Source organism: Ambystoma mexicanum, chromosome 1q (genome assembly GCF_040938575.1).
Source record: "Ambystoma mexicanum isolate Mex_15411 chromosome 1q, UKY_AmexF1_1, whole genome shotgun sequence".
NCBI lineage: Eukaryota > Metazoa > Chordata > Amphibia > Caudata > Ambystomatidae > Ambystoma > Ambystoma mexicanum.
Window position 1 is genome coordinate 1,189,799,796 of NC_090922.1, and position 26,753 is coordinate 1,189,826,548.

The 26,753-nt window shown below is 47.1% G+C and overlaps 1 protein-coding gene across 1 annotated transcript in view; it reads right to left on the reverse strand.

Annotated features, from left to right (window-relative positions):
- The window catches only part of LRRC7 (leucine rich repeat containing 7), a 3,010,809-nt gene that overhangs the window by 577,429 nt on the left and 2,406,627 nt on the right, over positions 1-26,753 (reverse strand). Inside the window, exons 17-18 of the mRNA XM_069641926.1 lie at positions 26,175-26,274; positions 3,368-3,492 (exon numbers count right to left, since the gene is read on the reverse strand). Of these exons, the coding sequence (XP_069498027.1) occupies positions 3,368-3,492; positions 26,175-26,274 (225 nt within the window). The remainder of the gene's footprint in view (positions 1-3,367; positions 3,493-26,174; positions 26,275-26,753) is intronic.

Here is a 26,753-nt window from a genome sequence, read left to right on the forward strand (position 1 = left end):
TAAACATATTCTTCAATTTGTATAAAAACATCTGTATCTCTCATACACACACACATACCCACCCACACCTCCCCTAACTTCCTTTTCTTCACTCAAAGAAATGTCTCTCTTAGAAAACTTCTTCGGCTGGTTAGCACGTAACTCAAATTCCTTCCTAATCATTGGATATTTTAATATTCAATTTGGCTAGCAGGAGAATATGTTAACCAAAGCACCAACCTTAGTCTGTGGTACATTTGCTCTTCTCCGCTCAACTACCCATTAAAGAGGTCACATCTTTAATCTTATACTTAATTCACACTTGAGCACATCCAGTTTGGAGCAGATCCCATTGACATGGCTATACCACCTACTTTGTGTTTTAACACCCCATACCTGACTATTCTCCTCTCTTTCCAAGCTTTTCAGGCTACCACCTTTTCCATTTTAGAAATAACCCATCACCAGGAACAGTATCCTATCCTTTCTCTAGCTTTACGTTCCACCACTACATCAATCCTACAATTTTAGCAATGTCTTCATCACTGATGCCTTTGGCTCGGTTGCCCGAGTAAACATTCTCTCTTAGTACCCAATGGTTAATTGACAAAGTGAAAAAGATTAAATCTAAGAAGCGCTCGGGCAATCTCAATGTCACCTGGCCTAAGAGGATCGTTGTCTCCATCTTCCCTCTCTTTCCCCTGCCTTGCCTCGTCACGCCTTGAAACAATTGTGTATAGGCACGTTATAAATGCCTTATCATATCATGTCAAGCACAGGGAATGAAATGGGGATTTCTCCCTGAAAATAGAGGACCTAAACAATCAGCCTCACATTGTGCCATAAACCTATCATCTCTGCCAAGCAGAATGTCTTCCCTGAAAAACATAGTGCTCAGCATTCTAACACTATACTCTTCAAGACCTTTGCTCCCCCTCCCCCTTATTTTTTGAAGATGAAATACTCTTGTTAAAAGAGCAGCCCTTTTTGAACCATTCAAGGAAGGTCTACTTATAATAACAATAATTTCCCAATTCTGCCACATCCATTTCTTTCAAACGACTTTCCTTGGAAGAATTCCAACTCGCTTTGAAAGATATATAGCCTTCAGCAAAGCCAGTAGATCCAATTCTCTACTAGGATCTACATGACATCCTCAATGCATCTTTCTTTGATATTTCTCCTGGTCTGTTTTAATACACATGTATTCACCCTCAAATTATAAAATCTGCACTGGACCTTCGATGTCCTGCAAGCTATCACTCCATTACTAGTGTGCTTCAGACATCCCAAACCCTAGAAACATTTGCAATGGGAAAGCTGAAAAAACATATTTTGAGCCAATGCATTGCAGACAAATTTCAGGCTTCAGGGAAGGCCACAGCACAGAGATGTTCCTACTCACAGTCACAGATGACATCCTTTATGCAGTCGCTAGATGCCAGCCTCTCTACTACCTCTGCTGGACTTTACTGTGGCTTTTAACATCATGGATCATAAGATCCTTCTGAATAGCCTACTCTACTTTGCCTCATCATTCCAAAACCTCATTCAACTGGTTTCACAATTTAAGTTTGTACACATTCAGTTTGGCCTATTCTGCTCCTAGCACTGTAACCTTTGTAGAGTGTACCAGAATGTTCTCTATTTCCCCCCCTTTACTTCTATCCTCAACTGTGCCCCCTCTTCTCTGTTCTGAAATCCTTTGATGCCCATTACAAGTCATACACAGATGACACTCAATTTTACACATACATTTCTACATTCCCTCAACAATCATCTACCCCATTGTCCGAAACATTTGATCTCACACTATTGACTTCACATAAACTCCTAAACCATCCCTCCCCAATCTTATACTTACCTGCATCTCTTCCCGAAATATACCACTCACCTGATCCTGTCTGTAATGTGGGACTTTGGATGGTCTCCACCTTATGTCTCTTAATCCAAATTCCTCAAACAGTTACAAAAACTGAAATATATGCTACTATTCAATCCCACAATCTTTGAAATCCATTGTTGCAGGTGCCTTAATCGTCTCTTGTATTAACCATAGCAATGCTTTTTATGTGGGTCTCCGGGCCATATCTAAGCTTAAAACTTCACAAAATAGCTATTTATTTGATTTGTGGGCTCTTTAAAAGACATTCAAGCTACTAGGCTGCTCACCACCTCCTTTTCCTTGGGTCCCGACTCATTGGCCCACCAATCCACTTTCTCTCTTGCATTGAGGCCTGGCTATGTGCCCATACCAGTGGGTATTCTTATTTTCCCTTCTCCTCTTCTTCCTCCTCCTCCTCCTACGTCTCTTTGGCCACGGGCTTCACCTTCACCTCGTTGATGAGTGGCCACATGCTCGTTATTTGACCAATCCTAGAATCCCCCAGGTCAACGTCAAAGTTCACCTCTCTTGACAATACCACTTTGACTCCCTACCACCTTGACTCCCTTGGAACTTACCGTACCCCCCTCTCCCTGCCTCCTGGTTTTCCTCCACTCTTCTTAAACTCTTCTGTCTAATCTCCTTTCTGCTCAACCTCTAACTTCTCTTTGTTCCAACCCAACATCTGATGTTCCTCTTCTACTATTCTCACACTCCTCTTCCTTATTTCAACTCTTGATATAACACCTCTCCTCATCTCTTCTTTTTTCAGTCTCATCCTCTCTCCCACTCCTGGTGTCCGTGATCTACTACTCTCACTCCCCCCCCACTTCTCTGACTAACTCCTTTTGTTTCTACATTCTTTTCTTCTCAACCAATTCCTCCTATAGCTGAAAATCCTAGGCCCTGTTCAGGCGTTAATACAGTCGCTTATTGGATAAAATTTCTTTCGATAAAATATTGGATCGGAATGGATGGCAATTGAGACTACCCTAAAAGTTGCCCTATGAACCGGGAGGACTTCTGGGAAGACACACAGAACTCAGATTAAGGAGACCCGACACATTATTGGCAATTCACCTCCTCAACACTGACTGATCTTCCTCAGCAAGGTATACTTCTCTATTTTACTCATTAAAAATGGCTCACGCTTAAACATGTTAAACAACACCCAAACAATTGTGCTTTGCTAATAATGGCTAGTAATCTCATGTCGCATGAGGTGTAACGTTCGTCACTTCACCACGTCAGCCAACAAATGCACTCTGTCTGTAATAGCTGCATTAACTCTCTCAATTATGTTACACAGTACGATTTCAAGATGAGTTACATTTGGTTTTGGAGAAGGCAAATTCCATTTGCATCCACCCAGGTTCACCTGCTGGACCGCATGTGTACTGCATGCCTTGGACTTTAAAACACTCACATACGTTATTCTGGATTATCAGGGCACAGTAGTTCCAAACAAATGTACTGGTGAAACATCCATAAACAACAGGTTACCTTTACTTTGCCAGGACCTTCTTCTTCCTCCTTTTTGTCTTCAAATTCAAAGGCCACGGTCATGCGTTGCTGCCGCTGCTCCTCCCATAACTGGGGGTTAAAGCTGTCACTGTCTGACTGGAAATCTACAGTTACAATTCAAAACATTGTTAGATTTTCTTTAAAGGGCATTGCACTACACATTGTTGCACTGTTTATGATTCTGCAAAGCTAAAAAAGAAACAGAGGTTAATATTAAAAATGCAATGTTTTATATTTCATGATATGGGAACAATAAATGTGTTCGGAAGCCTTCATGGGATTTGCTGTATGCAATGACTTCATGGTACAGAAGTACCATATTACCACTTAGGTAGCAGCCAGGAGGAATGAAATAAATAGTATGTTTTTCGATGTGAAAATATGTTCTACGTTGTTTATATGAATTCTGAATATATGGCTTTAAATACAATTTGAAATAAGTATTGAAGCAGATTGCATGGACTGAAGGATTGCCTGAACATCTAGGATTGATTAAAATGGTATTAGAATCAAAAGAAAAAAACATGCAGCTACTAAAAATTAGTGAGTTAGCTGCTTACTCGGTCTCTGAGTCCTGCGGGGGTCCTTTAGCACCCTCTGTGTCAGGAATCCTTTTAATGTGCCTCATTAGGGGCTAAACAGAGCGGTAAAAACGAGGTGGTAATGCTATCACCACCGCATTACTGCTCTGCCCAATCCCGAGTTTGGGCGGAAAGTGGGAGGATTACCTCTTTCCACCCATTTTTTGGCACTATTACTGCAGTAATAACGCCAAAAGGCCCCATAGAAGGCCCCATAGAGTCCTATTGACTCAGAATAAATGGGGATTACCAGCACCACTGTGACTGGGGATCAAGCGCATATTACGCTGGATGAGTTGGGATAACGCTATTAGCATTTGACGGTTACCCATTGCATTTACCACCAGGATAACGCCTGACTGATGATGAAGTCCAATGTCATTTGGCAACAGACAACACTTGCTTATCTCCACAGATTTTTAGAATGGTCGTATATGTGTTAGGGCTGTGAAGTAGGGACGCAAAGGCACTTATTCAGTGCAGCGGTACACTTTAAAGGCAGCAAGTAGGGGCCCATTCTGGGAATCCCAGACACTTCATAAAACTAGAATGATCATGCAAGCAATACTTGCAAGAATAATGCAAGAATAAAAGATATGAAGGTCAAGAAAAAAATTTGATTGGAGGGCAGACGTCTTCCTAACCCAAAGATTAATAGGCGGACAAAATCAGGTCTATATTTGAAAATGGTGAAAACAAAAGAGGACATTTATTGAAATTAAAATAATTTCCAAAGATTTTCATACTTGACACTGACCTAATATAACACAAAATCAAGGGAGGCATCCCTACTTTCCTAGCCAAGATCACCGAATCTAATAAAGAACCACTGCAAATGCCATTATGTTAGGGTGAGGACTTTAAAGTGTTTAATTTCCTGAAGGTAATCCATTCTACAGGCAGTGGTCGAAGTGTGCGAAAGGAAGTCGTGGAACTATGTTCCCTGCTGGCCTGCCCCCACTCCCCACAAGCCCCATCACCACGCAACTTCCCACGCATCATACAAACCCCCAAACACTTGCACCTGCTGTTTAAGGGAACGTTCAGTGCAGTGCACTGAAAGTGCAAGTTTCAACTTCTTCCTACACTTTTATTTTAAAACGAAACCATTCCGGAACAGTGTCTTTTTAAAATAGAAGTATAGGAGCTGTAAAAGGTAATTTAAAAAAGTAGAGGAGCACCGCTCCAGCTCACTTCGACCACTGGCTACACGTCTGTGATGAATTGGATTCTGCTCTGAGGAGTACAAAGATGAGTAGCGGTAAAATGGCTCACTTAGCCCTCACACTTCTACAAACCAAAACACAAAGCATTTATAAAGGTTAAATAGGGACCGTTAAGTAATATACCTCCTTTGTCTTTTGTGGTAATGTGGCCCGAGGGAAGGCTTGCTCTTAAGAGGGGTGTGAAGGTGCACCAGTAGTGACCCAAACAACACAGTATCACAGCTCATAATAAAGGGAATGTCCAGTTAAGGTTCTATAAAAAATATATATACTTTAATCAAACACGGATATCCATGAATTGATCGAACACGAAATGTCCGAAGGAGAAAAAAACTAAAGTTATTTGAACAAAAACAACTTTTGATTTTCTCTCCCGCTGACATTTCCGACTACCCGATTTCCCCACCCCCTTACTTACCTTCGGGCGGCACACTTTTCTGTGGGCTGCCACCTCACCATCCCTGTGTGACACAGGTTCCCTTCACTTACGTGCATGGGAACTGGCGCTGCAGGGTCCTCTTCTTTTCTTTTTCTTTGGTTTAACTTTATTATGTGGGTTGCAGGGCACTCCCCCACAACCTCCAATGTGATTACAGTGAACAAGGGTGCGGGGGACAACCCTGCAACCCCCACTCCCCATGTTCACTGTAATCGCACCGAATGGTAGATGTTTTTGAAATTTCTTGTATACGTAATGTTCGTACAGCCGAAGTTCAAACATATCTACTAATCATTTCTTTATTTTTGTTCTTTTATACAGATACCATCAAACACACCATCTGGACATAGAACAAATAAAAAGACTGTACAAAAACCCACCCCAAAGGAAGAACAGAGAAGATGCAAGAGACTGGAGAAAGTGCAGTTCCAGGATTGGTAGGTTAAGTACTAAATACAAAAAGGATATCTTGGTTGAAAACAGGACCGATCGTGACCTAACCATTCTCTGAGCCCAAGTGGATGGAGAGGGCATTTCAGAGTCAGCAGTTCTTGGTGGGCTGACGTAGTCAGACCCAGTGCTGAATGTAGATGCAAGCTGATCAGGCTCATATGCGGCATGTTGGATTGTGAAGGCCCAAGCAGCAAGTGGTCATTGAGTAGGGGCATTGATGAGTGCTCTGTGTGGTACAAGGGTGGCTCTCAAGGATGCAGGTTATGATATGATATGATAAGGCATTTATAACGCGCCTATACACAAGTGTTTCAAGGCGCGCGAGGCAAGGGAGGGGGAACAGAGGGAGGACAGACAACGATCCTACTAGGCTAGGTGTGATTCAGATCGCGCAAGTGCGTGGGGGGGGGGAAGGGACAGTGCAGTACATGGCAATAGATAAATAACAATAAGTAAAAGTAATGGCCAGCAAGTGGCAAGTGCAAGGAAGTGCAGACAGCAGGTGTCAAGTGCTGGTAGAAGGACTGTAGGGATACAGAAACAGTCCCCAAGTGTGCGGGTTGCCAGGCAGGCAGTGCAGGTGTGAGAGACTGGCAGGGAGGGACCTGGGCCCAAGATCAGAGGGTGTCTAGGTAATCCAGTGCAGATCCGTTTATAGCCAGGAGGTCAGCAGGAGAGAGGAGAGAACGTAGAAGCAAATAGAAAGGTTTTGAGGTGTTTCCGGAACCGGAGATTGTTCTCCTCAAGTTTATGGGAGGCAGGGAGGCTGTTCCAGAGGGAGGCCCCAGCAAAAGAAAGAGATCTACCACCAACTCGTTGCATGTAGAAGCGACTGACCCTAAGGGAGTTGGAGGCGGATGAGCAGTTGGGGCAGTCCCAGGAAAGCTTCACAGTTGCCGAGGCCGAGTCGAGCTTTAGCCGCCCAGAGGGAGAGGTCGATGAGTGATGCTCCAGCAGTTCGATTTGGCGGGTTAATGGTCATCAAAGTGGTGATCTTGGGTGTGTCAATGTGTGGTCAATGAGGCAGCAGTTCAAGAGCTAGCTGGGTCAAGCCATGGTTGCAACCCCTGGTTAGCGTCGGTGTGTGACTCTCCAGTAATTCTGTTACAGCCAGGCGGTCAGCAGGAGAGAGGAGGAGAGAAAGCAGAAGCAAATAGAATGGTTTTGAGATATTTCCGGAACTGAGATTGAGCAGTCACCCGCGACTGAGCAGTCACCTTGCGTCTAGTAGGTGATGAGCTTTAGACAGGACACGATGCAGTGTTGAGCCCGGCGGAAGTGCAAGCAATGTACAATGTGGTAGAGTAGTGCAGCCGCCAACACCGGTGACTTCCCTCTTGTTCCAGGTGCGGTGAACATGGAGGGATCGGTTTGGTGCAGCAGAACAGGGAGCTTCGGCTGGTGTGGTCGTATGGTTGCTGTGAGGCCCTCTCAGTGGACTCGAGGATAGGATGGTTACATTTAGGGTCTGCTCCCCCACCTGAGGAGATTCTGGTGCAGCATGGTAGATCCTGATCCACACAGGTTAGTCCCGATGTGCCCTGGGAGTGGTAGGAAAGAACAAGTTACTTACCTGTAACTGTTGTTCTCCAGCATGGGTTTGGCATGGATTCACATGCTCATGAATATTCCCCGTCGTCAGGCCGGGAATCCTCGGTATAGAAAAAAAATCAGTATCAGTTTCGTTTCTGATCTGTCTTTCTTAGTAGTAACCAATCACTGGTCTCTGGGTCATGCTGCCCCCAGCCAATGACTGCCCTCTCCCTAAGCCCCGCCTCCGGCAGCCATCCTCAGATTTGGTAGTACGTAAAGTGGCAGTATGACCAAGTGAAGAGCCGCAGAGGGGTAGGCGGGAGGGTTTGCATGTGAATCCATGCCAGACCCATGCTGGAGAACAACAGTTACAGGTAAGTAACTTGTTCCTTCTCCAGCATGGGGTCTGGCATGGATTCACATGCTCATGAATAAGAGAATACATACCAGTACACACATGCCCAACCACAGGAGGTGGCAACAGGCTCAACATTAAGCAATACAACAACTCAACATTAAGCAACTCTTACCTCCTCACCAGGCTCACCTTATGTGAACAGGTTGTGCAGCACTGCTTGGCCGACCCTGGACTCCTCCCTGGAGTCCCGATCGACGCAGTAGAATCTTGTGAAGGTGTGCGTCGACCTCCACGTCGCAGCCCTGCAGATGTCCAGCAGGGGCACACCAGACAGGAACGCAGTGGTAACAGCGATCGCTCTGGTCGAATGGGCTCTCGGACGGCCGGGCAGCTGTCGGTTTGCCAACCGGTGACAGTGCATGATGCAGCCGGAGAGCCATCTGGAAATGGAAGTCTTCGAGAGAGCCTTCCCTTGATTCACAGTCCCAAAGTTCACAAACAGCTGTGACGTCTTTTGAAAACTCTTTGTGCGGTCCACGTAGAACTTCAGCGCTCTAGCTACATCCTGCGAGTGCAAAGCCCTCTCGGCCGGCGACAGAGACGACGGGAAGAAAACTGGCAACACCAAGGGCTCGTTGAGGTGGATGTCCGACGGCACCTTGGGCATAAAGGATGGGTGTGTGCTCAGCACCACCCTCGTGTCATGAAAAGTCAAGTATGGAGGCTTGCAAGATAGGGCCTGGATCTCTCCCACTCGTCGTGCGGAGGTGATGGCCACGTGGATAGCTGTCTTCCATGACAGGAACTTCAAAGGCGCCGAATGCATAGGCTCGAAGGGGCCCCCATGAGCTTGGTCAGCACCACATTAAGCTCCCACGCCAGGGCAGGAGCCTTCACCGGCGGGAATGATCGGAATAGTCCCTTCATGAATTCTTTCACCAGGCGATGAGACCACAAGGACGCCCGTCCCGTCGTCCTGGTATATCGGGAGATTGCAGCCAGATGTATTTTGACGGAGGCGTGAGCCAGTCCAGCTTTGGCCAGCAACAGTAGGTACGGCAGTACTTGAGGGGCCGTAATCCGCAGAGGGTTAATCTTCTGTGCACGGCACCAGACAGAGAACATCTTCCATTTATGTCCGTAGCACTTGAGAGTTGAGGGCGCCCTGGCCTTTGCAAGAACCTTTCTGCAGTCGGCCGGGATGTCGTACCCTCCAAACTCTAGTGCTGCAGGAGCCAGGCCTGCAAGTTCAGCGACTCCGGGTTGTGGTGAAGAATGGCGCCTCCTTCTCTGGAGAGAAGGTCTGCGTCCATCGGCAGCTTGACTGGTGGGGACGTTGACAAGTCCAGAAGGTCCGGGAACCAGATCTGTCTCGGCCATGCCGGTGCGACGAGGATCATCCTGCATCGGGACCTCTTGAGCTGGTTGATGAGCCGGAGCAGCAACGGCAGCGGAGGGAACGCATAAAGAAATAGCCGTCCCAGGGGAATAAGAAAGCATCGCCCATGCTCCTCGGCTGGGGGAACCTGCTGGCGAACCTCTGGCACTTGGAATTTGTCGCCGTCGCGAAGAGATCGATTTGGGGTTCGCCCCATCGTCGGAAGAGTCGATCCACTTGATCCTGGCGTAGTTCCCACTCGTGGCACGAGCGCAGCTCCCTGCTGAGTGAGTCGGCGATTGTGTTTTTTATCCCTGCCAGATGAAGAGGCACCAGAAACATCCCTTGGGCGACGGCCCAATGCCACAGATCCTGGGCTTCCTTGGATAGGGCCGGGGACCTGCTTCCGCCCTGCTTCCGGATGTAGAACATCGTGGTGGTGTTGTCGGTGAAGATCCTCACCACCTTGCCCTTGAGGGATGGAAGAAAGGACCTGAGGGCCCAGAACACCGCGTGGAGCTCCAAGATGTTGATGTGGAGAGACTTCTCCTCCGGGAGCCAAAGACCTCTCGCGTGAAGATCTCCGGAGTGTGCTCCCCAACCTTCCAGGGAGGCGTCCGTCGTCACCGTCATCTGGTGAGCTGGGGTCTGAAAGTCCGTGCCTGTCAACAGATGGGAGCGGGTACCCCTCCACCAGATCACCTGATGGAACGTCCCGTTGAGAGGGATCCTGTTCTCGAAGCTGCCTGTCGACTGGATCCAGCAGGTGTCGAGGAACTCCTGTAAGGGTCGCAGGAGGACATCATCCCGAGGAGGGATTTGATAGATCTTACCCTGGCCATGTCCGTGGCCAGCAGACACTGCACCTTGCCCAGAATGGTCCTGGTCCTTTCCTCAGATGGCGAGGACAGCCGCGCCACTGTGTCGAGCTTGGCTCCCAGAAACAGGGCGACTTGCGATGGAACCAGGTGGGATTTTGGAAAGTTGATGGAGAATCCCAGGTCCGTGAGCAGCTGGAAGGTCTTCGCAGTGTGTTCCACGGCGACCTCACTTGTCCTTGCCCGGATGAGCCAGTCGTCCAGGTAGGGGTAGACGTGGATACCCTGTAGGCGCAGCCACGCCGCCACCGGTGCGAGGCACTTGGTGAACACCCTGGGTGCCGACTTCAATCCGAACGGGAGGGCCTTGAACTGGTAGTGCCGCCCTTGGACCACGAACCTGAGGAACTTTCGGTGTCTTTTTAGAATGGGGATGTGGAAGTACGCATCCTCCAAGTCCAACGACGACAGGAAATCGCCCTCCTCCAGCTGTCCCAGCACATGCTGGAGGGTGACCATACGGAACTTCTGTGCCTTGATGTACTTATTCAGTCGTCGTAGGTCCAGTATGGGGCGCCATCCTCCTGTCTTCTTTTTTACGAGGAAGTACCTTGAGTAAACTGCAGAGCCCCGAAGTCTCTTTGGGACGAGCTTGATGGCACCCTTCTTGAGCATCGCCCTTACTTCCAAAAGTAGTTGAGGGACGTGATTTTCCTTCCTGGCCACGGGTGGAACGCGAGGGCACTTCTTCTGAAACTCGAGGGCGTGCCCTTGGGCCAGGGCGTCCAGCACCCAACGGTCAGTGGAGATGGACTCCCACACGCTGACAAACCTCGCCAGCCGGCCTCCCACCGGGGTGCTTCGGCGGGGGCCCGACCCCACGGTCGGTTCAATCTTGTTTGGAGGCCGCCTTGCCTCCTTGACCTCCCTGTCGATGACGACAGGCATCACCTGACTTGCCGCGTCCCCTGTAGGCTTCCTGGGACGAAGATCTTGCCGCTTGGTGGTACGTGGAGGAGCCACTGCCGGATCCCTTGGAGGCACCTGTCTGCCTCCAGAGCTCCGAAAGGACGGCCGTTGTTGTTGGAGCACTCCCATTGCCCGGGCAGTCTCTGTGTCTGTCTTGATGGCCTGAAGGGACTCATCAACCGCCTTCCCAAACAGGTTGTTCCCGTCGAAGGGCATGTCCAAAACCTTGGTTTGTACGTCCTGGCGGAAATCCGTGGCCTTGAGCCATCCTCGTCGTCTCAAGCAAACGCTGTTGCCCAACTGACGGAAACCGGTGTCGGCGATGTCCGTTGCCACCGTGATGGCGTGGTCCGAAGCAATCTCCCCCTCCTGTAGGATTTCAAGGGCCTCAGCCCTTTTGGCGTCCAGAAGGAAGTCTAACAGAGGGGTGAATTTGAACCGCAACTCCATGTCGTAGCGGGCTACGATAGCCAGGGCGTTGGCCGCCTTGATAGTCGTCGCTGCGGATGAGATGATCCGTCGTCCCATCGTGTCCAACTTCCTGCCCTCGCCGTCCGGCAGGGAAGTTGATGTCGAGGCCGATGCCCCCCCAGCTTTCTTCTTTGCCGCCGCTGAGACAACCGAATCCGGGGTAGGTTGTGCCCGAAGGCACAAGGGGGCAGCGTCGGGGACCCGGTACTTCTTCTCGTACCGGTCCCTCTTTGCCGGCGCCGTGTCAGGGTTCTTGAGGGGGGCGAGCCCCTCATCCCAGATGTCATCAAGAAGCGGTACGGCGAGGACCGTCTTCCTTTTAGCCTCGCGCCATTGGTAAAGGAACCCTTCTTTCTTCTTTTCTTCTGGGCAGAGCTGAAAAAGCTCGGATGCCCTGGAAATCATGGCATGAAAGGATTCAATCTCGTTGGGTGGGGATGCCTGAGCAGGGGGCGACGGGGGACACGTCCCGTCGTCGCCTCCGTCGTCATCTGTACCTGTGTCTGTGCCTGTATCATCCCCATGGGTAGTAGACCGGGGGGAAGGCAGAGCAGGCCGCAGAGGTGGGAGAGGTGGCGTAGGATGCGTCCTCCTCCTCTTATGCGGTGGACTCTCCGAAGGTCCTGGCTCCGGTTCCCCCGTCATGTCTGGCTCAGGTACCTCCGTCGGGGGAAGGGGCAACCTTGTCCTTATCTCCGAGCATAAGGACTGAATCACTGACAAAATGGCCGCCGAGGTGTCCTGCGGCGCCAGGAAACGACGGGCGCGAGGGCTCTTGAGGAGACTTGTTGGCGACACCGTCGCTCTCGTCGTCGCCCTCGTTGGGATCCCTCCCGATGGGCTGGGCCTCTTCCACGACTTCGATGAGCTCTTCTTCAGAGGTTGTGTCCGTATCCACGATGGCCACCAGCCCCTCCCCCACCTTTTCCAACGAGGACTTCGTGGGGGTCTTCTCAATGGGCCTGAAAGATGACTCCCTCCGTGGTGGCAGAGAGACTCTGGGTCCTGAGGGCACCTCCACTGGTGTAGCCTCCATAGGCTGAGCCAGGGCCGCGGCGACATCCTCAATCGAGGTCTTAGCAGGGTGAATTAAGGCCATCGCAACCTTCTGGATGCCTGTGGCCTTCACCTTGGGGGGAGAGTCCAAGCCTCGCTCCCCTTCTGCCGGAATCTTCGAGATCGACCGGGGCCTCTCCAGAAGCTTTGCCGGGTTCTTGGACTTCCTCTTACCCGAGCCAGAGCGTTGGCTCGTGGTTGATGGCGCCGGGGAGGATGCGCCCTGCCTGGCAGCCAAGGAGCCCGACCGTTCGGCGCTCCCGGTACCCGCGGACTCGCGGTGCTTAGCCTTTTGTTGGGCCACCGTCACCGGGGCGCCCTCACAGGACTTAGAAGACCGCTCGGACTTCTTTTTCTTCTTCTCGCCTGACGGGCTCTTCCCTTCCAGCCAGTTGGCGAGACGGAGGTGGCGATCCTTCATGGTCCGTCCGACATGTTCCCACAAAACTCCAAAACGGATCCCCGTTGATCGGATGTAGAAAGGGTGGAGCTTGAGGCTCTATTTAACAGAAAAATGAGAAAAATCTCTTGAAAAAGCGTGAAAACGCAGCAAAAGCTCGAGAGCTACAGCACGAGGACTCCCAACACTTGAACGTGCGGTAAAAATCTGAGGATGGCTGCCGGAGGCGGGGCTTAGGTAGGGAGAGGTAGGGAGAGGGCAGTCATTGGCTGGGGGCAGTATGACCCAGAGACCAGTGATTGGTTACTACTCAGAAAGACAGATCAGAAACAAAACTATACCGAGGATTCCCGGCCTGACGACGGGGAATATTTATGAGCATGTGAATCCATGCCAGATCCCATGCTGGAGAAACAGATCTTCTTTCTGTCTTGGATGACACCTTCTTCACCTCAGGCTGAGGGCTTTGGAGAGTGCAACTCTCGAAAAGGAAGTCCAGTGAGACTTTCAGACGGAATCTGCAGCCTAAAGGGTCTGAAAGGATCTGACTGAATCTCATGAAAGGGTGAAGACTCCTTCCTTTAAAGGAACAAGTCCTCAGGTGATTTGACTAAAGCTTGCCTGCCTTAGTGGTTCAATCCCTGCTCTTGATTGGAGTGGACTTTGCCCTTCTGATGTCACACCCAAAATGGTTTGCTCCAGAGGAAGTGGAGGGGCAGGAAAGAGAGAGGGACAGTGTGAATGAAGATGGTGTCTAGGTGTCCATGAACTAGAGCTCTCCTGTGTATCATAAGCCCACCTTCCCACACAGAGCAAAGGCTTTTAGAGATGCAGAACCCTGGTGGGAGGCTACTCCTTTCAAATGAGTGTGCTCCTTTGATGCCATGGCCAAGGACAACTGCCTGCTGTGCGGCTGTCTCAGGCAGAGGGTGGTACCTGCCTTCACAAAGAGATCAAAGAGGAGGCACGACCCTCCAGGTTTTTGACATGCCATTTGATGACCAGAATACACATTACCTTCTACAGCAGAGCTGACTCACAGGAGCTGACACATGTGCAATATCAATTGGAATGTGGTGCTTGTGATCATAAGTAGTAGCATTCACTATGCTTAAACCTAGGCATAGCTTTCACTTAGAGTTTCCCCTGCCACCAACATGAGCTACGTATATTCATTATAGTTTTTGGTACAGGAGGAACAGGGGGGTATATCTTAAATGCCACCTCTCTGCCACAGGGACTTGGATGTCTCTACGACAGACAAGTGGGCACTTTGTGACCTGTGAACTTGCTCTGTGCCATGAGTAAGACAGGAGCCACAAATCGGGCTATTGAAGCTGCAGGGCATGAGTGCACTATGCACTAAGCATTTGGCATTAAGTCAACCGGAAATGGGAATCTGTTTGGCAGATTACAGCTTCTGGAGACGGAATGACCTTCATCAGTCTATTTGTTAATACACATCAGAAAAGCCAGGGCTCTCCACCCTTGCCAAATAGCAATTCCTCACAAGGTCCATATAGGTTTCCCACCATATGTTACTAGAATTCCTAACTGGACTATAGAACCATCATTTACGAATGAGTGTTCATTGAAGGATGATTGAATAACTAAAGAAATATTTAATATTTAAATTAACCTAAGGAATGTTTCCCTTATAACCTTTACAACCCGTGATGCTTTGTGGTGATCTGAAATCCAGGTGAAATGCCTCGTCTTTCTCATGAGGGGAACTTGGACACATTTAATAACATACCTGGCTGACATAAGTAGACCAAGAAACAAACTGGCAGTGCTGTTGTATGAAGATACAGAAACTGTATTTGATTGGCTGGACTGCAGATTTTTGCAAGGATTCTGGTCTTAATTGAAATCAAAGCTCAATTTCTTAAAGGATAGTTCCGGGACTTTTTTTTTATTGTCCCTACGGGTCGGCCATGTGTTTGTAAGCATAAATCGGTAGATCGTAGGAAACTTTCCTATGGACCTTACCCGACTTTTCGCCCATTATCGCACTCGAAATCAGCCTCCATTTTGTGATAATCCTATCATTTCGCCGCATCGACCTGGCTCACCTGCCTTTGCGGCACTAAATCAAATCCCCTGCCCCTGAGCCTGACATCAGCAGACGCGTACTGCCCATTTCAAGCACGTCTCGTGTCAACAATCGCTGCGCCTCAGCTATTGACGTGTTGCCATGGAAATGGCAGGACGCCTCTTTCCCCAATAAGTATAAACAGACCGTTTCACAACATACAGCAGCAGATTTTCGATTCCATTACTCTCTCTGTGTTACTTTGAGTATTCTGTGACTCGTTTCAGTGCTCTGGTCAGCTACCTTCGCCGCTTGTAGCCCGTGTGAACACCTGTACCATCTCTGTAAATTATTTTACTATCTTTACCGCACAATGGCCACAATAATGCCGTATATGTACGAGCCCGAGTACACCGAGGAGGAACTACTGGAAAGGCAAGCACGCGAAAACGATGGGGATTCGGACGGCAGTTGGGAGGACCAGTCAACGGATGAAGAGCCTGGACCATGTCGCATGGACGGCGTCTCCACCTGGTGCACGTGCAATCGGTGCGAGCTAATGCCAACTGAGGAGGAGAACTGCTGCTGCCGTGAAAATTCCGGGTGCTTGGCCTACATTTCGGAAAGCGAGCAAAGTCTGCAGGAAGGCGAGCAAAGTCCGCAATGCATCACCGAGCTGCCAGAGTTCAGGGAAGCCTGCCTCTCACGGACAGTGTTGAGGATGATGATGGTGCTTATGCACGAACTTCGTGGCACTGTTCGTCCGCGTAATCCGAGTAACGAGTAAGTATACTCTGTTTGTGATGTCAGTGATGCCACCACTATTTCATGGTCGTCTCCCACATATAAAATTACATTTACATATCATTCGAACGCATGTAAATTGGTTCCATATAGTGCATTTTCTAGATATAATTTTTTTCTAAGAAAAATGACATGTGTTACCTGAATCGACATTGATAAGAAAGTTTGGTCAGTTTAATACAGTTTGCATCTTTTTTTTTCACAGGTGGTACAGGCTGGTGGCCTATCGTTGCTTCACTTGGTGGCTTCACGGGAGGCTCGGACACCGCGTTCGGAGAGTAATACCTGCCTGTGCGGTACTTGCCATTAGACAACATTTCCCCAGTGACAGTGGACAATACCGCGGATTTTCCCTCGATGTGCTGCAATCTCAACTTTACAATGTGTAATGTTTATTATTTATGTTTAATTAAAATCTAAAATAAAGCCCAACATATATTTTAACAATGGTTGTTTTGATTTTTTAAATGAATCTAGTGTGTCTCCGTTGAATAGCCTTCCAGTGCCTTGTCTTGTCACACCACATGTCTCCGGCCAGCATCCTCCCTCACGCTGGCCGCACACCTTCAATCCACATAACCGTTGAACCCATATATGCAGCAGTCATACATATATTATTTTGTGGGTTGGCATCAAGCGTTGGCAATAAAAAGCTGTTGGATTTTATTGATACAAAACATGGTTATAGGTAAATAATAAATATGGTTGATCATAATAAATCCTCTTTTTGGGCACCGGGTACAGAGATGACCCCCATATATTCTCCTGGGAGGGTGAGGTATTTATAAACTCACCCCCCTGCCTTCCATGTAGTAGATCCTGCAGCCATCCTCTTACATTCAGTTAGATGGCCTCTCCTTGGTGAGGCCCTGCGGCAAACGGGTCTTGTCTGCACGACCACCGCCCCGATCCACCCCCCCGCCCTATCAAAGGCAGTTCGCACAAGGGTACTTGCGCTGCTGGCAAGTGGAGCTGTCAGGGAGCGATAAAGGCCAAGAGGTGCCAAAGACCATGTACACTTCAAAGTGGTCTATAGAGCATGGGTTGTTGTTCCCATGTCTACCTCCAGACCCCGTGTCTCCTGCCAAGCATCCCCCCTCACGCTGGACGGCCCCCTGCAATCCACATAAGTGTGTCTCCATTCACAAGTCTTCCTGTGTCTTGTCTGCACGACCACCGCCCCAATCCACCCCCCGCCCTATCAAAGGCAGTTCGCACAAGGGTACTTGCGCTGCTGGCAAGTGGAGCTGTCAGGGAGCGATAAAGGCCAAGAGGTGCCAAAGACCATGTACACTTCAAAGTGGTCTATAGAGCATGGGTTGTTGTTCCCATGTCTACCTCCAGACCCCGTGTCTCCTGCCAAGCATCCCCCCTCACGCTGGACGGCCCCCTGCAATCCACATAAGTGTGTCTCCATTCACGAGTCTTCCTGTGTCTTGTCTGCACGACCACCGCCCCAATCCACCCCCCGCCCTATCAAAGGCAGTTCGCACCGGGGTACTTGTGCTGGCAAGTGGAGCTGTCAGGGAGCGATAAAGGCCAAGAGGTGCCAAAGACCATGTACACTTCAAAGTGGTCTATAGAGCATGGGTTGTTGTTCCCATGTCTACCTCCAGACCCCGTGTCTCCTGCCAAGCATCCCCCCTCACGCTGGACGGCCCCCTGCAGACCGCATAATGCCACGACATATACACGTCATTCATTCACAAACACACCCCTGTTTCGAATTCTTTATAACCCACTTCATATTTCTAATGAGAACTTCTTTGCGCTTTGCTAGTCAACCCGTGAAGGTGCTGGTTATCTGCTCTTCGTCTCTGTGAACTTCCGTGACCACTTTGAGCAAACTCGTCAGTTTGCAACCTGTGAACTGCTCCCTGTTCTACGAAAAGAAACTACTCTGATCCCTGCATCCAACTGTTTGTTCGTCAAGGTAAGTCCATGTACCATAATCATTTTGCGCCCAATTTTTTAATTTATATCTATTTGCTAGTAGTCATCAAATTGCATCCATGTTTTCTTTTCGTTCACGACAGTACATGCAAGGAACTAGTCACATGTTCTGAGTTTAGTCAAATTACTTTTTCTATTTTTTGAAAGTTATTGAAATACTTATCCGCATGTGAATAACGTGTATAGTTCCAAGAACCAAAACGGACCTTGCATTGAACCTTTTATGTGTCATTTAATGTTTTAACACATTGGTATTCATAGAGAATTGTTGATCTTTACTTTTCAGAACTTTCCATAATGCCTGCCTGTTCCATTGGCGGTTGCCCTTCGAAGACCCATAACAAATCTGAAGGTACTATAATGCATGTTTTCCCTAAGACAATAGATCAGATAAGAGAATGGGTCCGATATTGCGGATATCCAGCCTCTGAGATAGAAAGTAGAGTCCTAGAAGTCTTTGCGGACAAGAGGGGTGATCGATACCGCATCTGCAGCAGGCACTTTAGCCCAGACATGTACTCCACATCATTGCTAATAAAGAAGAAAACACCGCGAGCGAGGCGAAAATTGCTCTCAACCGCTATTCCCACTCTATTCGTCCACATCCCTCCACTGGTGAGTCAAGTTTACGTATTTATCTCTCGGCATTGCGGTAGTGTGTAGCATTAGCTAACAATAATTTCCCCATTTATGTATCCACTCAATATGAAGGCGGAAGATTCTCCATCCGTGTCGTTATTGCAGTCATCAGCCACTTCAAGCGCCTATCGGGTAATCTTACTTAGCTATTCTGACACTGACTTGTTTTAGGCATGTAAATCAATAGTTTTAATTGATCGTGTAATTATTTTACCTAATGGTACACCACAGTACTCGTCCTCTAGTCTTTGTTTTCAGTTATAATTATTGTTATCCAAAATAATGCAAGTACTGTCTTTCAGGGAGATGCTGAGGAGTCCAACGCATTGACGACAACCGTAGATGTCACTCAGATGCTCGAGGTACGTTTCCGGACAGTTCCATCGATGGAGATCATCAGATCTTGCATTCTTGTAGCGTGATTGTTACACACAATGTTTCTTTCGTTTTTAGCCATTGGTATGTCCTTCTGTCGTCGCCCTCCTATGTGTCTTCTTTTTTCAATATTGTGTTCATTACTAATGAAAGTCCTATGTTTCAGGGAGTCGATGGAGCATTAGTCCAAGAAGAAGGGGGAGCATGCAGTTACAGGTCGGCGCAACAGCTTGCAGAAGTGTGCACCGCAGTTACAGCGTCCCTTGATGTTCTTATGCATTTCGAGGTATGGATACTGACAGATCAATCATGCGAGATCAAATGACGTGATTACATCCGCTATACTTCCTTCTTTATTAACGCAAGTACTATGTTTCAGGGAGCTGACGGAGCTTCTTCAACAAGAACATCACCCCTAGTAGTTGATGCAGATCTCTGGGTGGTGACACTTCCAACGATGGAGCAAATCGAATCATATTTAGATATCCATTATTTATTTTAGACAACTGATCATTTGTGCAGGTCTATTTAGATGAGCCGTTGACGCCTGCAGAAAGTTTATGTTCTTTTAAACAAAATAGAAAACCATACTAATGCAATTACTGTGTTTCAGGGAGTTGCTGAAGCGTCATCTTCAATAATATCATCAATGGAAGTCTATGCGGAGCCCGAGGTATGGATCTTGACAGTTCAATCTAACTAGATCAACAATGCGTGAACTATTGTCGTTTGAATGTTCTACACAATGCGTTCATTCGTGTTTTGCTATTGAGATGTACGTATGGGTATTGGTCCCCAAGTACATTTTGTGTTTTCAATATTATTATACATACTAATGAAAGTTCTATGTTTCAGGGAGTCGATGGAGCCTCAGTGAGTGATGGATGTGCTTATCATGAAAATATAGTCGTTGCAGCGCGAGAGGAAGTGGAGACATGCACACACGAGTCGGAGCAACAGCGTCCAGATGTTGAAGTTCGAGGCAAGAAAGTTTCAAAGAAAAGAAAGCAAAAGAAGGTTAGTGTCCTGTTCACTATATTATGTTGTCTTTCACTGTCAATAGTTCAATACTGTAAGTTGTGTTTAAACTGAACATCCCTTTTCTAATCTGTCCTCTAGTTGCGAGTGGGTGTAAGAACTAGATCTACACAGACAGTGAAGCGAACGAGAGATGTTGCTTGTCAAACCTTTTGGCAGGGACTTGAGACTGGAGATGCATCGTGCCAATGGGAAGAATATGAAGTGATTGACAACGGAGCTATACCACCACCAGCCATTGATAGTGAATGTCCTCCTGGTAGTTCGGATGCAGTCGGAGATCAATTCACAGAATCCACACCCGCAAAAAATAAGAGCGCGCGAAAGTTGAAGACATTGTTTTTTTCTCCCATCTCCGGACAAGGAACAGATGTTGCAATGGAAGAGAATGAAGTGGACGACAATGAAACACCATCAATATCACTCAGCATAGCGGAAGACGATATCAGAGATTGTACCTTTCATGCGAGTGACATGTCCTCAACGTTACAGGCCGAACCAGCTGGGATGCAGAGTGACAGTATAAGGAAAGAGGCCAAATTCATTGTATTCGATAGCTGTTTGATGGATATTATTATGATGATGAAATGTGGGCATTGGGTTGGTGGGGAAGTATGTGGGGAGCCATTGATTAATGTGACTCGTGCAATTCGAGGCACTAACCTTAAAATACATGCCACCTGTACACAATATCATCCGTTCGCATGGTCTGCACAACCCATGCTGGGGCAACTGCCAGCAGGCAATCTACTTTGTGCAGCGGCCGCACTTTTTAGTGGTTCAAGTTTTAAAAAGTTACAGTATTTCTTTCAGTTTGTGGGAATCCATTTCATTGCGAAAACTCAGTTCTACAAATACCAAACCGATTATCTATTTCCAGCCATCAGCGAAGCTTGGAGAATGGAAAAAATGTCAATGGAAAGTACATTCGCGGGCAAACGCTTCAGGCTAGCCGGTGATGGACGGTGCGACAGCCCAGGATTTTCAGCCAAGTACTGCACCTACCACTTTCAGGACATGGAAAGTAAGAAAATTGTGAGTTCGGTGGTCGTGCAGGTGTCACAAAGTACATCCTCAGTGGCCATGGAGAAAGTTGGCTTTGTAGCATCATTGCAAGAACTACAATCGCGGGGAATGGTGATCGACCTGATAGCCACGGACAGACACGTTTCAATTGCCAAGACAATGAGAGAAGAGTACAAAAATATAAATCACCAATTTGACGTATGGCATCTTGCAAAAACAATCAATAAAAAATTGTCGGCTGCAGGAAAAAAAAAAGATATGCAAGGTATTTCACAGTGGTCCAAGTCAATCAGCAACCATCTTTGGTGGAGCTCAAAAACATGTGAAGGGTCGTTGGAAATTCTACTGGAAAAATGGCGGTCAGTAATGTTGCACTGTAGCAACGTACATCGATGGTCGACAAATGAACATTTCCACAAATGTGAACATGGCCATTTGTCCACAGAGGAGGCACGGAAGAAGAAGTGGTTGATTCCTTCATCACCCACTCACAAGGCCATTGAAAAGATTGTATTTGATAAAACTATAACAAGAGATTTGAGGGGACTCACGGAATTCTGCCACACAGGAGATTTGGAGGTGTTCCACAATATGTGCCTAAAGTACAGGCCCAAAAGATTGCATTTTGGCATGGAAGGCATGATAAATCGGACTCTTCTAGCGGTCTTGGCACATAACCATAATGTTGGCCGTCAACAAAGTAGGACGACCGGAACTTTAGGGACGCTTCGCTACAATAAGGCCTTCACTAAAAGAAGTAAACAATGGGTGATCAAACCAGTGTTTGAGGATATGCAATATGAGTTTATTGAGAGACTTATCGTAGATGTCCTCGATAGGCACATACATGGAGTGGTGAACGAACCTATGCAGGGGACAACTGCATTGCCACCCAACATTGCCTCTGTTCCATGTCCACCTAAAGCAGAGCTCATTGAGAAATACACATCACGGTTTAAATGATTGTAATTTGATTGTCTGTTCTCTCGAGTCTCCTCATGTTGCAGGCCCAAACTAGAAATGTGTGCTCGCTCAAAGTGAAGGTCAGCTGCTTTGATGTTTTGCTCGGGTGGCGGAACAGCCCACGACCCAGTATAAGGTTCTATTGTGATTTGACCTTGACAGGCCGGGACCATCCCGAAAGACTAAGAAAAGATAATGAATAAAATTTCAGAAACGAAACGATGAGCCACGTTCATTAGAAGAAGTAACGTCGGCAAAGAAGGAGTGGTGTTTCGGGTCTGACCTACACAGAGACACAATGGAAAATGCAAATATAATGTAAGTAACTTTTGATGAGTTTATACCGCAATTTCATTACTATACAGTGGCTTTAAAGACGGGTTCAGTTGTACTTGTTCGTTCTATGTGGCATATTGTTTTCTACCGCGCACTATCTTGAGGAGAAACATCTGCTTTTACTGAAGTACCTCAAAACCTTCCTCTTTGCTTCTGCTTTCTCTCTCCCTCTCCCCTGCTACAACTGGTCCACTGTCTGCGACCTCGGTCCTGGGTCCTTCCACTCTCCACCTGCACTGCCTCCCTGTCAACCCCTGCACTGGGGGACTGTCTCAGTATCCTACAGCCCCCCCCTTCCCAGCACTTGTTCTGCACTTACCTTGCACTTGCCACCAGCTGGCCCTATTTATTTATTATTTTATGCTACTTACCTTGTACTCCACTCCCCCCCCTCCATGCCTCGCCACGCCTTTAAACACTTGTGTACACCCAGTAGCGCTGTCCTCGCTATGAAATGAATAATTTTAATAAGGATCTGATGGTGAGACTAATTTCATTTTTTATGTTTTTAGGTACATCATTCACTACTGTCTGTGTCACGAGTACCAGACACCGGCGGACGGCTTCTACAGCCGCCAGTTGCTTCTCCGCGTGAACAACGTTACCACCCTGACCATTTTATGGGACGATCGCCAAGTACAAGTATGCCCTTACGCGGTACTAACGGTTAGATGCAACATACCTACCGTTGTGGTGGCCTAGTGCCTCGTTGTTGGAACAGCCATGCGATTATCAGTGCGACCGAAGAGCTTATTTTTATCGTAAACCAACACCCTGTGTACTGCACACGAACATCGCTTCCCTCAAGACGAACTAATTTGGATCGAGAGCAAAGAAAAATGCAAATCGCTGAATATTCTCTAAACATTTGATGTCCAATAAACGTACTTTGCCAAATGTACAATCTTGCCGTTTGCTTTTAAACCACGGTTTCACATTCCGAATTGTGGCGCTGTATTGTGAGATGCTCTAAGACCCTGTGTACAGCAAAGGACCATCGCGTTCCTCAATACGAACTTTTTGGAACATGAGCAAATAAAAATGCAAATCGCTGAATATTCTCTAAACATTTGATGTCAAATAAATGTACTTTACCACATTTACAATCTTGCGGTTTGATTTCAAAGTACAGTTTCATATTCCGAATTGTGGTGCGCTGTATTGTGAGCTGATCTGTGTTGATTTCCGGGGTCTGTGTGGAGTCGCGTAGAAGACGCCTGGGCGCGTTTGCCTACGCAGCTCAGTCACGTCAGGGATAGAGGCGGGGAATATGAATGTTTTGATAAAGTCTGTTTCAGGGGCGGGGGATTTGATTTAGTGCCGCAAAGGCAGGTGAGCCAGGTCGATGCGGCGAAATGATAGGATTATCACAAAATGGAGGCTGATTTCGAGTGCGATAATGGGCGAAAAGTCGGGTAAGGTCCATAGGAAAGTTTCCTACGATCTACCGATTTATGCTTACAAACACATGGCCGACCCGTAGGGACAATAAAAAAAAAGTCCCGGAACTATCCTTTAAGTTGGTTTTGCAATCAAAGTGGCAATAGCCACATGTTTTCACTAAGAACATACATTAGTGCCATTTTAATTCACGTTATTCCTTGCAGCCGTTGACCAACATATACATTATTTGTTGTGGGTTATCACTTTAGGTGTTAAGGAAACACAACCGACTATTATGGTCCCTGTATGCAATCAGTCAGCCTACTGGCTTCATCTGGGGGAGAAACGCAGCACCTTCATGGCTGTCTCGTGTTTTACAATACGTTCCACCAATTCAGGGGTATTAACTGTACTTTCAAGACTGAGACAAGTGAACTGCCCAATAAAACGGAACATACAATCCAATGCATTCCGCCCTACTCAAGGGCCACATTGGATGCTTGTGTGGGCAACATCACTGCATATTTGCATAGACCTTATAAGCGCCATTACTTCTTGTGAAGCTCTGTTAGTGCTGATTCGTAAAGACACATTAAACGATTTTCCTGGCATGACAAGCTGCCAGGATTCTTCAAGGTATTGAAAGAGTTAAAGAAACTTTGAATATGTATTAGTGTGCCCTGAGGAAGAGGCAATGTGGGAATTCCTTGATCTGAAGAAATCCTTATGAGCAGCCCACTTCCAAATTATATTTAGGTTAAAAAAAGGCATTTCTGGACATACTGGTGGCAGGCATGCAAACTTCCATTCAATTTGGTTGCCAAGAGACAGCAGAGAAGCACTCTATAACTGTGCAGAAACCACATTCCTTATGCTGGTGTGGGCGCACACTGTACTGACAATGTTAGCATCACCCTACATTTAAATCCAGGGTCATAAAAGGGTTCCAAATTGAGGGGAGCTGGGAGCTGTATTCCCTGCTTCTAGCCTAGGAGAGCCTGGTTAGCTTGAAACCAGCAGCTACCGGGGACTATTTCTGGCTCCCCAGGCAATAGGTGCCTTGCAAACATGCATATGTTACATTGCCTTTGAGCATTTGAAAATGCTAATAAGAATTATGACACATCTATTACACATTTAAACATAATGGACAAATAGTTACAGTGTGCATCTCACGTGCAAGTTAGATTTGAAGTGTGCTGGGTATTTGCACTATGGTTCCCCAGAAGTAGCTCCTGCCTTCTGGGTGATGCCTGACACCCTGGAACTGCTTTTAGCTCCTGCTCACTGAATCTTAATTTCAAACCCTGCATAATGACGGTGTGTGCGCCCTGGGGATGGTTTCTATACATTTAAAGAGAGTGCAACTTTATGTATATTTGCTATTCTGAAAGAAGTTGCCATTAAAAGGATCTCCATTCAGTCCAAACATCAGTTGATTTAAGAAAGATTAAAAAATAATGAACTATGTGCAGATATAAAAATTGGTCATAATAAAAAAAAATGGCGACGTGTCCAACACACCACACTCAGGAAGGTTCCTAGGGGTCTCTACTGAGCTAAAAGGCAAACCACGCACGCTTTTATTTGTTAATTTACAGAACCAAGAATTATTTTTAGTTGCTTATATGTATGTGTGCAGTTTTAAAGACCTGGGAAGAGAAAAATTAATTTAAGACTTAGCAAATCGCTTATGTCAGGTTAGCTTGTCTTCAAACTGCTTACGGCAGAAAAAGGTTCTTCAGATGGTACCAAATCCCCGTGCAACGAGTGTGTGTTTTGGAGAGTTCTGAACCCATCACCTGTGGTTCTGTCACAGACCCAGAGACACATGGACTGGAGTCACTTCTCCATAAAAAAGAAACACTTTCCGGTGGTCCGGTAGGTTCTCCCTCCAGCTAATCACTCAGCTGTTGTTTCACAGCATTTTGTAGGGATTCTATACCTGAATCTCATGGGTGGAGGAACACAGCTGAATGGCATTAATCTATCAGCTATGCTGCACCAATTATGAGATGAGGTTGACAAATGTCCTCACTGCTATCAGCAAAGTTCATTGAATGAAGTGCATTCAAGACTATGTGGTGGTGCTCATTGCTATTGACTCAGCTGGAACTGGAGAACCCTTACTTTGACTTCAATAGTTGTCTCCTTAGCTTGATTTTCACACACACTGATGTACACAAGTGCACATGCTTATTTGCATGGTAAAGTAAGGGCCTCGGACTCTACTCAAAATCTGGCATTGAACAATTTAAAGGGATTCACGAGAGCTCGGAACAGAGTCTTCCTTAAATTCCTCTTTGGAAAAGTGCTAGTAATGGACCACCAGGAAGGAGTGGGGTCTACACCCACCATCAAACAATCACACCATTATCACAGCGCCTTCTACGACCAAAAGCACATCGGAGCAATCCAAATGTAAGTATGCACACACTTAGAGCATTTCATCATGTATTTATAGGCATAAGGCACTTCGGTGTGTGCATGGAAGCATAGCGGGTTGTAAGTCGTCGCAAGTAGCATCATAAGCATCATAAGTAGCATCCTACCTTCATCACAGCGGGGTTGCTGTGGGAACATGTAGTTTGTCAAAACTCTCTGCTTTGTTTCAGGGTGGGCTTCAGTTTGTAGAGGTATGAGGGCTTTAGACTGCAACAGAAAAATACAAATGATAATGTTACAGTGCAGGGTTACAGGAAGGGGATGATACAGGGGGCAGAGTTAAAGCAAGGTGGAGCATGCTGGGGGCAGACAGTTACAGAAAAGGTAATACGAGGTACTGCAGAACGCCATTACACCCTTACTGAACATGCCCAAGGGTAATAGGTATTAAAGTCATGCATGTGCCCTTGGGCATGGCTTTGAGGCCTTGACCAGCAGGATCCAGTAGGTGAGTACATGGGTAATAACCTTACTGAAAACGTATACACCAATATGAAAAGGAGGGCATCAACCCCAGTGAAGCCTCTTATAAAGTGAATGGTGTTTTTACACAAGACAAAAAAGAATAGTACTATCTACAAATCTCTAGGACCATGTGGTGTAGCATACTGAATGCTCAATGAGAACTCCTATTGAAGAAATCTGTAATGTGGAAACAGGTCAATGGAATCCAGGGATGATACCAG